The 13,600-nt window shown below is 45.4% G+C and overlaps 1 protein-coding gene across 2 annotated transcripts in view; it reads left to right on the top strand.

The window, feature by feature from the left end:
- Positions 1-9,701, top strand: part of NPEPPS (aminopeptidase puromycin sensitive) — a 36,158-nt gene extending 26,457 nt beyond the window's left edge. For both annotated transcript variants that reach the window (XM_035569882.2, XM_035569881.2), the window contains exons 13-23: positions 417-526; positions 1,261-1,324; positions 1,735-1,874; positions 3,446-3,580; positions 4,711-4,930; positions 5,526-5,668; positions 6,264-6,320; positions 6,811-6,918; positions 7,140-7,295; positions 7,397-7,444; positions 9,280-9,701. In XM_035569882.2, the coding sequence (XP_035425775.1) occupies positions 417-526; positions 1,261-1,324; positions 1,735-1,874; positions 3,446-3,580; positions 4,711-4,930; positions 5,526-5,668; positions 6,264-6,320; positions 6,811-6,918; positions 7,140-7,295; positions 7,397-7,444; positions 9,280-9,432 (1,334 nt within the window). In that variant the 3' untranslated portion in view covers positions 9,433-9,701. The remainder of the gene's footprint in view (positions 1-416; positions 527-1,260; positions 1,325-1,734; positions 1,875-3,445; positions 3,581-4,710; positions 4,931-5,525; positions 5,669-6,263; positions 6,321-6,810; positions 6,919-7,139; positions 7,296-7,396; positions 7,445-9,279) is intronic.
- Positions 9,702-13,600: the final 3,899 nt, after the last annotated feature.

The following is a 13,600-nucleotide window of genomic DNA, read 5'->3' as shown; positions in this document are numbered from 1 at the left end:
CAGTGCTTTCTTTACTTAGACCTTTTTTGTGCATCGGTCACAAATGCGGAGGTGGAACATCGTGCTCTGTCAGCCTTTAACAGCCCATGTTGTTCAGTTGGCTCTTTGGCATAGTATGTGAAAAACCTGAGGAAAAGATGCTTCCGTTTATCATTTTGAATATACAGTGTGTATTGATTACATTCTGTAGTTGTAATGAAGTTTTCTTCCTCCCTCTCCTCACCTGTGAATGGTTTAAACGATTTCCTTTTTCTTGCCCATCATCAGTTACAATTTGACAAAAAGGCAGTCAAAAACACGAAGGGCAAACTGGAGTAATAACGTAGCCTCCCACCCTCCAGTGCCTGTGTGGTGTCTGTAGTCATGTCTGACGCGTCAAGGCTCTGGGAGACCTCAGTCAGACTTTTCTTCTGCAGAGGACCTCTGGGAAAGCCTGGAAAAAGCTAGTGGTAAACCTATTGCTGCTGTGATGAATACGTGGACCAAACAAATGGGATTTCCTCTTATTTATGTGGAAGCTGAACAGGTAAATTGTATAGCAATTCCCCATATAATAACTCTGTTTTTCAGTACTTCAGATCAAATATTCTGCGTTTAGCTGTGTTTAAGATCAAATTCGGTAGTATCCAATCACTTAAATAATAATAATAATAATAATAATAATAATAATCTTTGACCAGGAGACATCACAGTGAATTGCTCTGTTTAGTGACAGAGCTGATTCTAAAGGGAGGGGAGAGCAACTCACTTGAGGAGCCCAGTGGAAAGTGATAATGGAGTTTATCCACAAGCGCTCTGGATCACGTGCTGGGAGTTTGCTGACATAGCCCGTTTGCTCTTTGTGTGTGAAAAGGGGGGAGGAAGGGAATATTTGACTTAGGTCCCCTTGCAGCAGTTTGCTTCTCGCTCCAGTTTGATTATGCTTACTCTACAAGATTGCAGACTGAGGATTAGTGGCTAAAAACTGAGGTCAGACAAAAGTCTGACAAAAAAAATCAATGGAGGGGTTAGGGCTATGTATGTTTTAACAATAACAGTGATTAATAAACTGGAATGAATTCTTGTGGTTAGCTTCTATTTGTGGAGGAGAATGAAAGTTACTCCAAGTTTAAAAGTGCACAGAAATAAAGAGCGATCTACAGAAGTTGAGATTAGATGCGCTGGTAATTCCTTTCTCCTTTCATTTCATGAATATTGAAATAAGTTGCAACTCTTTTGAAATGTTTTTTTTTTTTTTTAATTATTATATTTTATTTTTAGCAAGAAGAGGACAAAGTGTTGAAGTTAGCCCAGAAGAAATTCTGTGCCAGTGGACCATATACTGGTAAGATGAGTGCTAGGAGCAGGAGCGGAGTGTTTGGATGCTTTTGATGAATGCCTGAAACTGATGTCCAGTTTAAGGTCAATGCTGCTATCTGAGGAGCTCTGTAAGCTGCTGGTTTTATAGTCGTGAATAAATAAAAATGCCTCGTATGGAAGTCAGCTCTATTTTTAAGATACAAATTCTGCCTACCTCCTCTGCTTATGGAAATTGAAGTGTTTGGCTTCAAAGGTGATTTAGATTTTTGGCTTTGGAGTCTAGAACTGCTCTTTTCCTTCAGGTTTTTGTTAATTTAAATTTAAGCAGACTTACTTAAACTGCTGCTGAAACTTGTTCGAGCATCAGGCAGGTTTCTCAGTGTTTGCATACCTTTCTTCCTTAGGCCTTTTCCTTTTTTTGGTTTCCTCTTTTAGGGGAGGATTTTCCTATGTGGATGGTCCCCATAAGTATTTGTACAAGTGATGACCCCACCTGTGCCAAAATGCAAATATTGATGGACAAACCAGAGCTGACCTTGGTTTTGAAAGATGTTAAACCAGACCAGTGGGTGAAGGTGAGTTGTCACAACGGAAGAGAACATATTCCTAGCAATAAGCTGGATTGTCACTGTAATGTGCCCCTGCATTTCAATTTCCTCTTCTCTTTTTTTCCTTGCAATCTTGTATTTCTTGTGGAGGGCCTTTCTGTGTTGCTGTTGGATATTGGCTGCTCCCTATAATGCTTGCTTAGTGTGGTCCTTTCTCTCTTGGAAGTTTTGCTTCCAAGAGTAGTCCAGACGATATAAACTGGAACGTTTTGGGAGTGCAAGCCCAGAAAAACAGAGCACCATTAAGTAGAGGCAACTTTTGATTTGAAATGTGGTGGCTTTTTCAGTATCCTATGGCAACCACAGTTTAGTTCAAGTCCGTCCTGAGCAAAAATAGTCCTGTTTATCTTTCATTAAGTGTGAAGGTTTTCAATGGGCTATTACCAGGCGAGTACAAATCTGCAAGTGAAAAAATTCACTGTTGAGATCTGTTGCAGACACCAGTCAGAAACAGAATTTAAAAACTGAAAGACAGCAGCTGACTGGGATTATTGCCATATGAACTAATGAGGTTGAAGAATAATTGTTTCTAAGCTGGAGCTGTACTCCGAGAGGTGACTCCATGAAATAACAGTAAGGGTTAGTCTCTTTTTCATTCTAAATCAAACCTTTCCATTTAACTAACAGGAATATTGCAGCTGTCAGACCTGTGTATTCCCTTGTATCACCATATCTATCTGCTTCCCCCTGGTGATAGAGGGACATGTAATGAACAACCCCGAAACCCACCTGTCCAAACAAGACCGAAGATTGATACTGCTGCCTGAGAAGGCAACAGTTCGGCTCAGTCCAAGGTGAATTTGTAGGACTGCTGCCTGCAAGGGTTGTCAGCCTGACGTTTTTAGTTAGTGCCATTGTCCTGAGGACTGGCAATTGGACTGACCAAAATTGTAGCACCAGCAAAAAGGGGGGTGACTTCCTGATGAGCTCAGCAATGTTTCTGGTTTATGTCTGGTACTGTTGTTCAACCAACCAAAATATTTGACTGCCTACACTGAAATACCAGCAGGTAGTAGCATGTAATCCATCAAACTTGCTGACCATGACTTGCGTTTATGCAGGGCAGAGGTACTTGTTCTCCTTTCTTAACTTTGATAGAGAACCATTTTCTTGAATTGAGCAAGTTGAGAGTGAGGTTACAAAAGTTAAGATTCTAGCACCAGCAGTCTGCTGCATTTTATCTTCCCAGTACTTGACTACCCTTACTTCAGTTAGGAGTTACCCATAGAAGTTTCTCTTCTCTCCTTGCTCCTAGCCTCTGCTTCCTCATGCCAGCTCCCTCTCATCTTCTGTCTCTCTTAGAGAGCATTCCTTATTTAAAATTTTAGTGTGCCCTCCCCCCCACCCCCACCCCTCCCTTTATTTTAAAATTTGGTTTAAATGACTGATTGACTTCTCTGAACTGCAGTACTTTGAGAAACGTCTCATGGTACAAGAACAAAACAAACAAAACACACACACACACACACACAAACACCAAAACACCATTTCATTTTTGTTCCTTACTTTTAATTTTTTACTCTTTTGGTACTTTTCAGTTAAACCTTGGAACAGTAGGGTTTTACCGTACCCAGTATAGCCCTGACATGCTGGAGAACTTAATACCAGCGATCAAAGACCTCTCCCTACCCCCTGTGGACAGACTTGGCCTGCAGAATGATCTTTTCTCTCTGGTAAGCAACCTTTGCTATTCTGTCTAATAATGAGAGCTATAGTAGCTGCAGAAAGCAGTGCTTGTCAGTCTCCATTTCCGGAGGCAAAGCGCCTTTGGGATTACCGCATACATTTAACTATTAATTAGCTCAACAAGTTCTAACTTGTATTACAAGACTTAAATCCTGTGGAAGCAGTCTGTCCATAACTCCCACTTTATCTGTAGGGATGTATTATTTTATAGTCTTATAAAATTAATTATTTTGAGAACTTGCTTTCTTTTAACTCCTAAAAATAAGGATATTTTAATTACCCCCTCAAAGACTTTATCCAAGACTTTATCAGCACCATGCGTTTTACCCAGTAGGGCTTGCTAAAGCTGGAGGAGGTGGCTGTTGGGGATTCCTACTGTTTAAAAGCAAGTTATTACCCCAAAAGCAGATGGTACTAGCTCTGAACAATTAACGACTGTACTATGTATTTTGAATTGCACTTTCTTATTCTTGCTGGTTAGCAAATATATATATGGAAGCTTTAAAAATGTGTTTTTGATACCCTGTCTCTCTAACTTGGAGATGCTCACTGTAGGTATCATCAGCTGTTCTGAGCACAGAAGTGTTTTCATGATGCTCTGAATCATTTTGCCGGCAGAGGTGGAAAGGCAGTACTACTTGTACTGTTTCACGAGTAGCAAGAAACAAAAATGATTTCTGCAGTTTTACACTCTCGATTTAATGAAGAACAAAAACGAAGCCTCTAAATCTTCACAGTTTTTAGTTAAAATAAGATTTTGGTGGGTGTAGTATCTGGCTGAGAAAAACTCTGTAGGTTCGTTATCTCTTGCCAGCATTGCTGCAGTTTTGTTAAGTCACTTAATCTTGCTGTCTGCTTCCTGTTTGCAAAATGTGCTTATAATTACGTAGCTGTCTCCTTGTGAAGTGCTTACCTGTGTATGAGAAGCATGGTGTGCCCTGAGCAGACAGCTAAGGTACTCTGACCAGTGTCAGCTCACCTTGGCAGAACCTCACAGGAGAATCGGTGTGCAGGCTGTGCAAACTGAACAGAAAAGACTGTTAAATAAGGCAACGAGCTATTAAACATCTTAATTCTGTTTGGAAGTAAAACTAACCTGTGTCTTTTCTTCTCCCAGGCCCGAGCTGGAATCATTAGCACTGTAGAGGTTCTAAAAGTCATGGAAGCTTTTGTCAATGAGCCCAATTACACCGTGTGGAGCGATCTCAGCTGTAACCTGGAGATTCTCTCAACTCTCTTATCCCACACAGACTTCTATGAGGAAATCCAGGTGTTCGTGAAAGATGTATTCTCACCGATAGGGGAGAGACTGGGATGGGACCCCAAACCTGGAGAGGGTAGGAAAACTTACACTGTGAGATCCAACAGTGGTTTTGAAATGCTTCTGTGTAACTAAGCCATTGAGACTTTGGGAAGGGCAGAAAAGGAAGGAAGAGGAAGGTCTGAAGTAGGCATTTGGGGGTATTTTTATACTTAAACAGCCAAACCCCAAAACAATCCTCTTTTTCTCAAGTGCAAGCTAAAATAGTGAAGCTTTTCCCTACCTGGTCACTGATTTAGTGAAAATTCTCTGCTTGTTAGACTATAGGGATGGGAAGCCACATACATGCATGCTTACTTGTCGTAGTTAGTTCTGTTGTAGACTCAAATGGTTATTACTACCAGCCTAGCTCAGATTACAGGCACAGCCTGTTGTATTTGCTCCAGAATTTTCTTCTCCTGACCCTCTTGCCGTAGGAAAATCAATGCATTCTTCCATTGGCACCAATGAGAGTGGGAAAAGTCCTAGTTTCTTTAGGTATCCCCAAGCATGTGGAAGGATTATTATACAGCTCAGCCCTGATCAGTCTACATGGAATTAAAGAATTACATTCATTAATTTAATTGCTGAATTGTCTCCAAATAATTGTATTTTATCCTGCTACTCATTAGGTCATCTTGATGCCCTTCTCAGAGGTCTGGTCTTGGGCAAACTAGGAAAAGCTGGGCACAAGGCAACATTAGAAGAAGCCAGACGCCGATTTAAGGACCATGTGGAAGGAAAACAAGTTCTCTCAGCTGATCTGAGGAGTCCTGTAGGTTATCGTAAATTTTGATTCCCATGTTTTGCACACATTTACTGATGCAGAACAACTGTGGTCTCTAGGTGGTGTTGATTTTGGGGGTTGGGAGACTGTTCAAGTGCAGTGCTGAACCTGAGCTGACTTCTATTCATTTTCATTTGCTTATGGCCACCTTACATCCTCCAGTTTTAAAAGCAACGTGGGAAATTGTGCAGGGATCCTTGAAGAGCACTACAGGTGTCAGCTTGGCCTCACTGAGCACAAAGTCCAGCTGTGGTGGACATGGATTGGGTATATATGAAGTACTTGCTAGCTATTGCATGGTACAAAGAATCCTTGTTCTGTTGTTTTGCTGTAGTTGAAATTACCCAAATTATGCTGAAACTGAGGAAGAGGCCAAGCAGTTGATGAGTCTTTAAAATTCAGTGTTAAAACGAAAGGTGTTGGTGCAGGTATCTTCCAGATCTGTTCGCCTGTCAGAAATCTAGCCTAAATACGTAGAAACTGATTGTTGTTGTAGAGCCCTTACATCCCTTCTATCAGCTTTGCATCGCATTTCTAAAAGCGTGATTTGTGAGGGACTTCCCTTGTTTATGCTCTCTCTTAGGTATATGTAACAATTTTGAAGCATGGAGATAGTACTACTTTAGACACCATGCTAAAGGTGAGTGCACACCCTTTTGTTAACACTGCCAGCTTATGCAATGAAAAGCTAAATATTCTACCCCACAAGTTCGTCTTAAGACGTAGTTTATCTGCAGACAGGCCCAGTCGGATGTTTTACAGATGATGTGAACGCTAGGACTTGATTGCAGTTTTCCTTGGTCCTTGTGTAGCGTGAAATTGCCACCTAGTGGATTGTTGCATCTCATTTTAGGATTATTTTTCATTGCTCAGAGGCACGGTTCTACTTGACCTTATATAAACAGCGGTGAAGATCAGTTTATTACTATTGGTACTTTCTGCTGATGGATGTGTAATGAGGTCTGTAATGTAGATAGCTGCAGGATTATTCACGAACATCTTCCGTTTGTCCACGTACTACGGTTAAAGACTAATCTGGAATCTGTAGTGTATACAGCAACTTCAGTAGTGCTAGGTGAGAGGAAGTCACTTAATACCATGCGCTAACATTGTTCGCTCTGGCTTTGAAGCTTCACAAGCAAGCAGACATGCAGGAGGAGAAGAACCGAATTGAGCGAGTTCTTGGAGCCATCTCCCAACCAGAACTGATTCAAAAAGTTCTCACCTTTGCACTTTCAGTAAGTTATTGGAAAAACCTGTTGTTTCCTTACGTAGAGCACTGTACTCATATAATGAAGGGAGGGAAGAATAGTTTTAGCAATTAAGTCTGATTTGTATCTTAAAGTTTGTGGGGAAAAAAAAAAACACTATCCTGGATCTTCAACGTAGAAATGTATAAAGCCAACATGCTGCATTTGTTGGAACAATATTGAATATTTGTCCCCATTCTCCCCTTCAGGAAGAGGTACGTCCCCAGGACACAGTATCTGTTATTGGTGGAGTAGCTGGAGGCAGCAAGCAGGGGAGAAAAGCTGCTTGGAAATTTGTAAGGGACAACTGGGAGGAACTTTATAATCGATACCAAGGTGGATTCTTGATATCCCGACTAATAAAGGTATGTGTGGCTATGAGGAAAGTCCTGTTCATATAGCAGACCAAAACTAAGTTATATCTGAAATGTTAACTGCCTACCCTTGGTTATTTTTTTTCCTTCAGCTAACAGTGGATGGATTTGCAAATGATAAAATGGCCGCAGAAGTTAAGGTAAGAATTTTACTTAAATAGATCATTAACTTCATCTGTGACAGATGTGGCATGCTCTGGACTGTAAGCACCTAATGGAAGAGCCATGAGTTCCGTGTGGTTTTTGGTTTTGAACTGAACAGAAGCTCTGCCTCTGACTCTGTTGACTGTTGTGTACTCCCTGAATCGTATTGCTTTTGTTTGAGTTACTCTATTGAAATGTCTTAAATTAGTATTTTCATAGACTAATATGCAACTTTTAATGATTCATATTTCATTAGTCTTACTCATTTAAATGTTTATAAAATGCAGCAGAGTTTGTGGCATGGGTTTTGAGACTCCTTGAAAGATAGCCTTTAAAGATAACTGTGGTAAATTCCATAGTTGTTACTGCTTCTGTAGTAAGCTGAGGCTTACACCACCACTTTGTTCCTCCTCAGACTGACACGGCACATGTTGTGCTGACTGCACTAGCACACGGTGACTCTTAGAGGAATTAACGTGTTAAAAATTAGCTAAATTCCATATTGTAATTCCAAGTTTTGTCGTCATTTGTGCTGTGTATGAAGAGCAAGGCTTTGACACAAGACAGACTCACGTGTCTGCAGAAAGCCTGTCGTGAAGTTGGTGGCCCAAGGTGATGTGATGTCACTCATGGACTCGAGCATCCCCTCAGACTTGGGAGTGTAGGCACTGGTCTTGGTAGCATTTTGAGGATGTGTGGGGGTTTTATTTGTTCTTTGCCTGCAGTTTTACGGGGGCTCCTTCTTGGAAGAGAAAACTTAAAAATGTAGCCCTTGATTATCACTTTGCCGTTAGGAAAATGTTCAGGAAGAATTCATATTTCAAAGATATTCTGAGCCACAAGCTTTGTCTGTCTTTTTGTCATCTAGTGATCCCTTCCCTTAGAAAAGATTTAGTAGCACAAGTGATTTTACAGAGAAACCTTGCACTATAATTTATTTTGTTCTTAAAAAACACTTTGCAAAACATTTACCAGAGCAACTTTCCATAACTAAATCATAATTAGTTTGCAAGAGAACTTCCTGAGACATGGTATACCTAGTTTTTTTGCTGGAATGCTTACTGTGCCTGAGTCTCCGTGTCGTCCTGTGGCATACGTTAGTGTAAGGGGATCTGCTAGATACAGGGAAGGTATGCTGAAGCGGAGATGAAGGATGACTCCCTGCTGTGCCAGCTTATTCCACCCTTTAACCAGTTGCACAGTGCAGAGTCACAGAAGCCTCTGGTGCACTTTCTTCAGCCCGAGCTATTTGCAGGTGATCGATGCTGTTGATTCTGGAGGAAGAAACCTGAGAACATCCAGCAAAACTCTGAGAGCTGCTGGTGCCTGGAGGTCATAATGCAGTTTGGACAGAGGCCTCCTTCAGTCCTGAGAAATCTGATCTCTAGACAAATGCTTTTGCAAAATGGCCTGAGGCTTCAGTTAGTGTCTTCTTCCAAGTGTCCAGAAATACACACTTGATTTGCTGCTCATTTGTTGCCTCCCAATGAGGGACTGAAATCATCATTCAAGTGCCGCTTGCTGTCCCTGGCAGCGAGGTCAGGACAGACAGGAGGCAGCGTTTGGGCTGGTTTGTAGAAATGCTGCCGTGGCTTTCCTCTAGCAGAGAGATGGAAGCATTTTGCTGTTCCCAGTCTGTACCTGGGATTACTGTCTTGCAAACTCAGCAAGCGCTCTGCAGATTTTTCAGTCTGTGAAGTTGGTGGGAGCAGATACGAGCACAGAGAAGCGTAGTTTGTTTCTGTACAAACCAGGGAATTTGGGGACTTAAAATATAACCTTGTCTGTGGCTGTTTACACCCTTATGGACGGTTGTGTGCTTTTTGTACAGGCCTTCTTTGAGAGCCACCCAGCTCCATCGGCAGAACGCACTGTCCAGCAGTGCTGTGAAAATATTCTGCTGAATGCAGCTTGGCTGAAGCGGGACGCCGAGAACATCCACCAATATTTTCTGCAGCGCAAGGCCCCCCCAGCCATGGTGTGAATCTGTGCATGCCACTGCTGCAGTCCTGCTGCCTCATCGCGGGGAGAGGGAGGAGCTACCCAACAGCTGATTCATATGCCAAGAATTCGGAGTCTTTTTCTCAAACGGATGGGGATTGGACAATGAATGTAGTTAACTGGTTCCTGCTCACACTCCAGAATTAAATTCTATTAAAATTATCAGCAATTCAACAAAAAGAGAAAAAAGAAAAAAAGAAATCTGTAAATATGATAGTAATAAAATAGAGCATAACAAAACTGTGAAACTTCCTCAAGCCTTGTCAGTGGTTAAAATATTTAACGCCCTCCCCCTCCTGACACCCTTATTGACAGATGTTCTGTTTTTTACACCCTCCCCCCAAAAAGAAGAAACCAGTGGTTTCTAGGTCAGTGGAATTTTGTGGAGAGCCTGGGGCAGCAACGGGGCAATGCCTCTGAGAGCGTTGTGTGGAACAGGTCCCTCGGCAGGGCAGGTAGCTGGCGTGACGGAGGGTCTGCGCGTCATTCTGTGCGAGGTTGTGGGGAGATGTTCCCGCAGTCCCCCCCAATCCAAGGAGTAGGTTTCCCTCCCTTTTGTGTTACCTCTCAGCAAAAAGAAAAATGTTCTGTCGCTCTTCGGTTTTCTCCTCGGTTTCACTCGCTGATGTCCTTCTTAGAGATAATGGAGTTGTAAGGAAACATCTTTCATAGCCACATTAAATAAGAGAACGATTCATGCAATATTTTTTTTTCCTTACTAAATTGCACCCTCAAAATGCATGCAAATGAGGAGATAAGTACTGTGTGACTGGTTCTCCTGGCTGCTGTTAGGGCAGGGCTCTTCTCTTCAAGACACCGTTACTTGTCTAAAAGATCCAGCTTGTTCAATCTCCTCATGGCCGTAGCAACACTAGCTTTTCGTTCCTTTCTGTGATGTTGATGGTAATTTGATTCAGAAGCCTTAAATTAGTGATGACTGGCGTGATGATGAAGTCTAAGCTGTGTGCCATCATTTACTTCACAAAGCAGCGTGGTCTACTAACCGGGCACGACACCCTCTAATACAAAGGTTGAGCTCCATTTTTTTTTCTTTAACAGGAATTCGTATTTGGTGTGGCTTAACTGTATTTCAGAAGGTCATCAGACTAACTGTCAGACTGCTTCCCTGAAACATTTTTGTGCTATTGTTTAAAAAAAAAAAAATTAAAACAGTTGGCGTTAATAAAAATGTCAATGTGAAATTCCTGTCCTCCCCTTGTGTTCTGTTTGAAGCCTGGGAGCGTCGCAGCTTTCCAGGGACGTAAATCCGAGGCAGCAGCAGTGGTCACCTGCCGATGGCATCTTTAGCAGCCCGAGGAAAGCCCTGATCTTGGCCCTTTCCTCTTCTGCTCTCAGCGCTAGGTCTTACGGCAGCTGAAGGAGCGTGACGGCAAGCTGATCTGTGTGACCTTGACAAAGGTTGTACCTGAGCGCTCAGGAACTAGCCGGGACAGAATTTGGAAGGTAAAAGGTGGAAAAGAAAAAAGTAAATTAGCAAATTTGTACAAAACGCCTGAAAAGCTGAGGGAGTGCGCAACCAGGTTTGGGCAGAGGCTGCTGACAGAACCAGGGTGAGCCCGGGCAGGCGCCGCAGCGCTCCTGAGCGGTACCGCGGTGGCCGGGATCCCCAGGGCTAGCGTGGCTACGTGGCCAGAGCCAGCCCGGGATCCTTTTAGTCCTGAGTCACTTCTGCTAAGTTTACTGATGGTTTTTCCAGCTGTCAGCACTGCAGAGCCAATACAATTTCAGAAGAGTAAGCTGGTTTCTCTTCTGCTTCTTGCACATTGACAAAATAACGTGCAAAGCTGTGATTCTGGCATGACTGGTGATGTATGAGAGAAGTACTGTGGCTGCAAGTTGAGGTGGTTTTGTTTTGACTTTAAACAATGCAAATGACGTGCAAGCAGTTGAAGGAAAGTGACAAAAATAACGAGCTTGTGGTCAGTGAGCAAACCAAATGGTCTCGGACAACTGCCTGGGCCTCGTCTCTTCTGTGTGCAAAGAAAGTAATGTTAGTTTTCATGGAAGTAAGTCTGGGATTTGTCCACTTAGATGAAATATTGTACAAGAACGTCTTACAAGAAATAGGAAATGTTTCTTCACTGGAGTCAAACTGATCCTTGGGACAGGGTCAGCACAAGAATAGCAAGAGGCATTGAGGATGAGGAAAGTGATGGAAGCGGCAGAGCTGCAGCTGGGGCGAACGCGATGACGAGCGAGGGCATTGCCCCTACGAATTAACTGCGTTCCCCGGGGCTGTTCGGGGCGCGGTGTCCCGGCACACGGCCGGGGTACCCACATACATGGAAACTGGCTTCGAACAAGGGCCCCGCTGTACCTACTGAAGTTAGACGTGTTTAAAGAAACTGATGTATTCTTTCTCCACTCTTGGACACTTTCACTAATTTCTGCGTCAATTTTGTGACACAGTTGTCTCACATTATGTGACACAATGTCAATATTGGTCTGACCACGCGCGGATGGATGCAGCCGGTTGTGAGTTGGGTTTTGTCTGGGGAGCTGCCTGGCAGCCCTGCCAACGCTGCCCTCTGGCATTTCGTTTTCATTGCTCCGCTGCCAGCCTCCTCCTTGGGCTGATGGTATGGACTCATTAACCTTTCTTTTACAGGGACCCAAACTGGGAAAGAAAAATGAGGCTCTTTCAAGTCTGAACACACTTGGAACGTTCTACCTAAGCCAGGAAGACCAGGTGAGTGCCTCTGCTCGGCCTTGTGTAAGTCACTGATCACTACCGGCTGCCCAAACTGGATTTCCTCACCTGTCTGGTAGGAAAACGCATCCCGCGTGTCCAGCACGTAAACCAGCCTCGGGGCTGCTCCAGCCGAGTGAGCGAACGCACAGATCTGCCACGTTGCTGCAGCTCAGCACCAGAGATGCCAAGCACGAGGCCGTCTTCCATGCCGCTGCTGCAGACGGGCTGCGCCTGCTGCGTGTGGCGTCCCCCCGCGCTGCCACCTTCGTGTCCACCTCCTTCTGGGGGCCTGCACTGGCCTCCCGCACCCGGCGCCATTCGGCTCCGTTTGATTTGCAGGAGCTCCCCAGAGGTTCCCGTGGCGCTCCAGGCTCTGGGTACACACCCATCACAGACCATTCCTGTCCCTCGAGGTTTCTCGGTGTAGGATTTTCTGTGAAACCTGAAGGCACCGGAGGGAACCTGCCCACCTGGCCCTAGTTCTGGTGGTGCCACTCGTGGAGGTGCCGGCACCGTCCCTGCAGCTGTTCCGAGGGCAGCACGTCGCAGCAGTTCTCTCCTGGTGGCTGCAGGCACTTCATGGGAGCGGGGGCTGACACAGAATCCCAGAACCATCCAGGTTGGAAGAGACCCCCAAGATCACCCAGTCCAACCTCTGACCTAACACTACCCAGTCCTCCACTAAACCGCATCACCGAGCTCCACATCTAAACGTCTTTTAACCACCTCCAGGGGTGGTGCCTCGACCACTTCCCTGGGCAGCCCATTCCAATGCCCAACAACCCTTTCGGTAAAGAAGTTCTTCCTAATACCCAGCCTAAACCTCCCCTGGCGCAGCTTTAGCCCGTTCCCCTCGTCCCGTCACCGGGCACGTGGGGGAGCAGAGCGACCCCCACCTCGCTACGGCCTCCTCTGAGGCACCTGAGGCCCCGCAATGCGAGCACCGAGGGGGCCATTTACGGTAAGAGGGGTACGTGTGAGGAACATCCCCACGGCGTCTGCCCCAAGTTCACGGCCGCAGCCTCACCCCGACTGCACAGCGGGTTTTGGGGCCCCCACCGCTGCCGCGGCCGGACGGGTGCAGCCCCCCCCGGCCCCCCTCTGGGTGTGGGGGCTCTGCCCCGGGGCTGGGGCAGGCCCGTGCCCGGCCGAGCCCCGCGGCGACCGGGAGCTGCCCCAGGCTCTGCCCTGAGCAGCTGCCAGAGCCCCGATTTCACCGGATTTCACCCCAAAAGCTGCTGGGGGAGTTCCCTGGGAGCTGCGGGGCGCGGTGGGCGATGCCGGGGCCGGGGCCGGTGGCTCCGCGCCGAGCCCGCCCCTCCCGGGGCCGCCCGCACGTGGCGCTGCCGGCCCGGCACTTCCGCCCCGCACCGGGAAGCGGCGGCCCCGGGGCGGCCCCGCCCGGTCCCGGTCCCGGTCCCGGTCCCGGTCCCGGTCC

Source organism: Cygnus atratus, chromosome 25 (genome assembly GCF_013377495.2).
Source record: "Cygnus atratus isolate AKBS03 ecotype Queensland, Australia chromosome 25, CAtr_DNAZoo_HiC_assembly, whole genome shotgun sequence".
Classification (NCBI taxonomy): domain Eukaryota; kingdom Metazoa; phylum Chordata; class Aves; order Anseriformes; family Anatidae; genus Cygnus; species Cygnus atratus.
Note: the sequence above shows the minus strand (reverse complement) of the source record. Positions and strands in the feature narration are given on the sequence as shown.